Source organism: Lycium barbarum, chromosome 1 (assembly GCF_019175385.1).
Source record: "Lycium barbarum isolate Lr01 chromosome 1, ASM1917538v2, whole genome shotgun sequence".
In the NCBI taxonomy this organism is placed as follows: Eukaryota; Viridiplantae; Streptophyta; class Magnoliopsida; order Solanales; family Solanaceae; genus Lycium; species Lycium barbarum.
The window spans coordinates 2,224,434-2,230,772 of record NC_083337.1 but is presented as its reverse complement, the minus strand read 5'-3'; the positions used below and the strand labels follow the sequence as shown (position 1 = coordinate 2,230,772).

Below are 6,339 nucleotides of genomic sequence, written 5' to 3'. Positions count from 1 at the left end.
CAATCTCCACCTACCAAAGTTAATTTTTTATTTAGCCGCATTATTTTTTATTTAGCCGGTTTAGTGGCAGCTTTCATATTTTAGCCGTTTATTTTTTATTAAATTATTAATGCTCTTAATTTAAGTTTTTTTGGAACTCTACTAAAACAAAAAAAGAAATCAAGTTTGCTCATCTCACTTAACGTGATTGAATCTATTATGGATTGAATAAATTTAAGAAACTAGATAAAAACTTTTAGAATTAAAATATTTAAAATATAATGTTATGGTCAAATAGTAAAAGTATCACATAAGGTGAATTAATTTAGTTTACAGATTAATTACGCATGAACTAAAATACATATACATAAATTGTTATGTTTTTTCTTTCTTTCTTTTTTTTTTTTTTTTTTTTTTTTTTTTTTTTTTTTGGAGAAAGTGTGATGTTTTCCCGGAAGTCAGTTAACAGAAAATAGCTCAACGAAACCAAATTGAAGAGGCTTTTCTTTTCTTTCACGTCCATTTTCATTCTTCTCCTTCATTTCATTCTTGGACGTGTACAAAATAAAAAAGGAGCATATTTTTTCAAGATTTAACCCAAACCCATATATGAATTCTCCAATTTAAAGGTACCTTTTTAAAAAATCATTTTACGTGTTTTTATAACGACAGAGGCAGATCCAGGATATAAACACTAATCGGTATAACTCAGACTAATTAAATACATGCATGTAGAAAATTAAAAAAAAAAAGAAAAATGTGTGTATATATGAAAAGTTGCAGCCATTGATTTTATTTAGTCTTTATTTGTCTTGCTAGACAGAATTCTGGATTTTTTTTTTCTGGAACTATTATATTAGATTCTGTTTTTTGTGACCCCTTTTGGGGGTTTAGGGAAATTGCAAAATGTATTGAAGAGTATATAAGATTTTAGCTTAGGACAGTAATATTGGCCTATGTTTTTGCTTTCTTTGATCCTAAATGCAGTCCTGATGTTAACATTCTGGCCTTATTCTACTAAAAAGATGCATTTGGATGTTTACTTCTGTTTGTTTCCCTTATCAAAAAAGATTCATTTGGATGTCCACCATTTGGAATATAGTATATTTGAAGAAATTGTTTTATATTTTGAAACCTGTAATGTTCGGGTTAGCTCACACACTTCTTGACTGATTTCACGGGGTACCTGGTATCTCCCACTAACATAGATATTGGGTAACTCTGTACCTCATGGTAGCCAGTTCATTGACCACGCACTAACCACACCTTTAGGTGCGCGATTCTTGGAATATAGTATAGTTGAACGTTAGCGTGTTTACCATCAGTGGCGGAGTCACCTTTGCTGAATGTGTGGATGTGTTAAAAAAATTTATATGTATATATACTATATATTGGATCCCCTTAGCTTCTTCGTATATTGAGTTCCTTTAGTGAAAATCCTAGCTCCACCAGTGTTTACAGTAGTAGGAGTTATGTTTTGTCGTTCTACCAACTTTTAGCTCATGGACAGTTTAATGGTTCATTAAGAAATTTTCTTCACCATTTTAATTTAAATAATGCTGATGCTGATCTTTGATGTGGTTGTTTTTTATTCAACAGAATATGCAGAGATGTATAAGATAGGGGATCAATTTGAAGAAGGCAATCCTTGAAAGCCAATAAACCTCTCATCAACGAGGGGCTCGATTGAGGGGCCTTTTGGTTCGCGGTTGCCTAGTAAATGAGAGTTGAGTTTGATGTGAAGAAATCTAGTAAGGCGGAGTGCATGATTGTCATGTTCCATTGATAAACCGTCAGATTGAACTTCCAATGTTGAGATAACAGAGGCGGATAATCCACCTATTGTCAATCGTTCCTTCAGGGATATACTGAAGGGACCGAGTGGTCAAAAGCAGCAGAGTGTAAATCTCTTGAAGTTTTTTCTAGGTCGGCTCAAACCCTGCCTCTACCGCTTGTTTATTTGTCGTAGACTTCAGAGAAGAGAAAATAGACTCATTCATTTAGCGTACATCATAAGGTTTAAGCAATGAGATCGTTTAACGTGGAGAAAAGATGGATATTTCCTCTTATTATAAGCTCACTTGTGTCGGTTTTCCTTCTTGCAACCGCCTTCGACATGGGCCTCATTTCCTCATTGCATACGCTCAATTCTGTCTTCTCGATTTTCCCATCCCATTCTATGGCGAATCAAACTAGCTCGTATTATGGTGAAGTAAAAGTTCAGCAAGTTCCAAGTCCTCCTCCACCTCCTCCGCCTCCTCCACCACCTTCTCCACCACCTCCTCCTCCTCCTCCACCGCGTTTTGCTTATTTGATATCCGGATCGAATGGTGATCTAGATCAACTTTGGAGAACGTTGAAATCGCTGTATCATCCGTGGAATTATTACGTCGTTCACCTGGACCTAAAATCATCGGCGGAGGAGAGACTAGAACTTGCCTCAAGAGTTGCAAAAGAACCTGTTTTTGTGAAAATTGGAAACGTGTACGTGATTAAGAAAGCAAACATGGTGACCTACCGCGGTCCAACGATGGTCTCAAACACGCTTCATGCTGCCTCTATTCTCCTGAAGAAGTATAAGCATTGGGATTGGTTTATTAACTTGAGTGCTTCTGACTATCCCCTGATAACTCAAGACGGTTAGTTCTCTTGTTTCTTAACACTCATACTAGAAATTTATGTTGTTCGGACTCTCCAAAATGTCGTTGCACCCGTTTCAGATCTTCCAAGAATGCACTATATTTTGAGGATCCAACAAGCACTTGTCTACATTTTTGAAGAATCCGAGAAACATAGCTAGAATACACCATAATCTATGTTGCTTGGACCCTCTAAGATTTGTTCGCACCCGTGTCGGATCCTCTAAAATGCTCTACTTTTGGAGGATCCGACACGCACCTGTCGATATTTTTTAAGAATCCAAGCAACACAGCTAGACCATAATCTATGTTGCTCGGACCCTCCAAGATTTTTTGCACCCCTGTCGGATCCTCAAAAAAAAACATTACTTTTGGAGGATCTGACACGTACATGTCGATATTTTTGAAGATTCCTGGGAGTATAGCTAGAAATACACCATACTGTATCGAACCCTCCAAGATTTTTTGCACCCGTGTCAGATCTTCCAAGAATGCACTAGTTTTGGAGAATCTAATACCCACCTATCGATATTTTTGAAGAGTCCGAGCAACATGTCTAGAAATACACCATAATCTTTTGGTCACAACTTAGTCCTGATTAGTCATTGTTCTGTTTTCTTTTCTTGAAGGTGAAATGTGATTTATCCTATTGCTTTACAGATCTTCTCTACACATTTTCTCAATTAAAACGCGACTTTAATTTCATCGAGCACACGAGCCGGTTGAGATGGAAAGAGTATGTTCCCTTTTATCTGATCAGTCTCTCAATTTGGCTTTTGCTGTATTTGCCGTACATTCTTTAATTTTTAATGTCACCTGATTTATCCTTTTGCAGGTCACAAAGGGCAATGCCGCTTATTATAGACCCCGGACTCTATCAGAATACTAAGTCTGATATATTTTGGGTGTCACCAAGAAGAACTCTTCCCACAGCATTTAGACTCTTCACTGGTTAGATTTTAACAGTTAAACCTGCATACTTTAAGCATTCTTGAACATGTTTGCGAATGTTTATGCCTCACAAATGCAAATAGAAAGTGCAATAACGTCAAAAATATTCGATCCCATATAATTTTAGGTTGTTGTTGTGGTCTTTCTCATTGTCCTAGAATCTAATATGTGAAAACATTTAACCTTTTAATTATGGCAGCTAGAGAAACTAAGGCGTATTTGTTGTTGTTGTTTTAAAGATTAAAGAAACTAAACTACCGGTACTACTCTCAGTCCAAAACTTATTGAGTTGAAAAAGCACCGAGTTAAGACGCATTTGACACCCGTCTTCAGTCTTTAAATGTGAATGATATCGATATGCATATTTAGTATTGCCGTCTGAAAAATTTTCCACAAATACAGTTCAGTCTGCAAAATGTGTTTCAGTGATGAAGTTTTCTTGTCAAGCTGAATCCAAAACGAATTATTTCCATTGAACTTGAATATTGATCAAGGTTATACAGATACTTGATGCCACGTACTCTACTATTTTGTTTGTAAAACATCACTAAGCAAATTTACCAATAGTATATAGAGATGGAAATGAATTTGTTAGAATCTGACAGAGGCGGAGCTAGAATTTTGAGTTATGGATTCTGGATTCTAGAAAAGACAACTTACTAGTTCTGGATAAATTAATTTTACATATTAAGTAGATTTTTTAGATTAATACAAGGTCTAGACAAAGCTATTGGGTTCTGACGACCCCGTAAGCAGGTAGCTCCACCCTGGATATTCTGCGGAGCTAGGGTGAACCCCCTTCTCTGAAAAATTACAATGTATATATAAGATTAAGATTATTTTTTATGTATCTACAGTATATATTAAATCCTCTTGGCTTCTTCATATCATTACATCTTTATATTTTGAATACCTCACTAAGAATCCTAGTTCCGCCACTACCTAGATATGGAATTTCTGGGACTAAGAGTACTCCCCATCCGCACCATCTGCCTGGACCATCAAGTGAACTATTGAATTGATTTGGAATCACCATATTTATGCTCTTTTCCGTTTTTGCAATTATAAACAACAACTGCTACGCCTCAATCCCAAGCCTAAGGTCGACTATATGAATACTCACTGACCATGTTAAAATTTTGATATAGGCTCAGCTTGGACGGTCCTCTCGCGTGCATTTGTGGAGTATTGCATATGGGGTTGGGATAATCTTCCAAGGACTCTACTTATGTACTACTCAAATTTCGTGTCCTCTCCTGAAGGCTACTTTCAGACTGTTGTATGCAATGCCCCTGAATTTTCATCAACAGTTATTAACCATGACTTACACTATATTTCTTGGGATATCCCTCCAAAACAACATCCACACATTCTATCACTCAATGACATTGGAAAAATGATAGCAAGTGGGGCCGCGTTCGCACGCAAGTTCAAGAAAGATGATCCGGCTATGGACAAGATTGATCAAGAATTTCTACATCGGGGTAATGGTAGCTTCACGCCGGGTGGTTGGTGCGCGGGAATTCAAATGTGTTCGGAAGTTGAGAATCCGGCAAAGCTTAGACCGGGTCCGGGGGCTCAGAGGCTTCGACGTCTCATCGATAGATTAGTTGACACAGCTAGTCAGAACCAGTGTAAGTAGATTTTTTTTTTTTGTTATACTTTTGCTGGTTCATGATCAAAAGAGTATAAAGTCCATGGAGAGATTCTTTTTTGTTATACTCATTGTACTAATTTTGGGTGGTGGTGTTTTTGGAACTACACAAGTCTGGAAAACTGATTTATCTTTAATTTTGACCTCACCTCTATGATTTTTAATTGCCTATAATGAATTCTGAACTAGTGCTATCTGTCAAATTCTGAACTGGTGCTATCTGTCAAATTATATTAATGGTGTGAAAAATATTTATATTGTCAGCGCGAATAACTTAAATCCATTTTCATTTTCGATTTTATAATATTACTTCCTCTGGCCCCTCACGTGTTCCAGCCCCACTCGCGTCGTCCGTCTCCCATCCTAATTCCGGCATAGAAGGACCGTGATATCTTTGTTTGATGATAAAATTTTGTTAAACATGCGTATTTTCTGTAACAACTAGAGCTTTTAGATGAAATAACCACACAATTTATCTGGCATCCTAGCTCGGCGCGTGAACCCATATCAAATTTCCGTCTTCTCTCTGATATCAAAGAAAACCAAAATGCAAAGCAAACTGAAAATAAAGAGCTGCAAAGATCAGCTCGAGAGTGAGCCTTACGCAACGTGAATCCAAATTAATCGGATCTCAAAGTGACTAGGTCACTAGGTGGGGAGAAAAAGCTAACATGAGTTGCTATTGTGGCATTATTCATAATTTGTATAGATATCAGGTTTTTAACTTGGACCATCGTGGCATTACATATTCACTTTGTACTATATATTCCAAGCAAGTTTTTTTTCTTGTGGGATTATGGTGAGTATGTTGTTGTTGATTCCAAGCAAGTTTTTCGCCTCTTTTATCTTTCCTTTCTCAATATTCAGATAAGGTTGAAACTAGCTTATTTCAACTATGTTGTCTGATCAATAAGCGACAATTTTTTATTTTTTTATGTGATAAAATGTGCAAATAGTTGGTGTGCCTCTGGCATTTGTCGCATTTTTTTTTTACCAGTGAATGGGCGTTCTTCCTCAATCGTTGGCCAGTGATATCTAGTTCTGATTGGATCCGGCTCCTCTCCATTTCTCTTCTCTCCATTTTCCTCAAATTCTTACTTCGATGAGAGACATGTG

General features: G+C 36.8%; 1 protein-coding gene across 1 annotated transcript; it reads left to right on the top strand.

The window, feature by feature from the left end:
* Positions 1-284: 284 nt before the first annotated feature.
* Positions 285-5,386, top strand: LOC132640247 (beta-glucuronosyltransferase GlcAT14B-like). Its single transcript, XM_060357116.1, has 5 exons — positions 285-608; positions 1,579-2,618; positions 3,279-3,354; positions 3,454-3,569; positions 4,718-5,386. The coding sequence occupies exons 2-5, from the start codon at positions 2,006-2,008 to the stop codon at positions 5,209-5,211; spliced, it is 1,299 nt and encodes a 432-aa protein (XP_060213099.1). The 5' UTR covers positions 285-608; positions 1,579-2,005; the 3' UTR covers positions 5,212-5,386.
* Positions 5,387-6,339: the final 953 nt, after the last annotated feature.

Bases quoted from the DNA above. Each gene is read 5' to 3' on its own strand.
- LOC132640247 (XM_060357116.1), top strand. From the start codon at position 2,006: ATGAGATCGTTTAACGTGGAGAAAAGATGGATATTTCCTCTTATTATA. The intron at 2,619-3,278 runs GTTAGTTCTCTT...ATTGCTTTACAG, and splicing joins TCCCCTGATAACTCAAGACG to ATCTTCTCTACACATTTTCT. The intron at 3,355-3,453 runs GTATGTTCCCTT...ATCCTTTTGCAG, and splicing joins AGCCGGTTGAGATGGAAAGA to GTCACAAAGGGCAATGCCGC.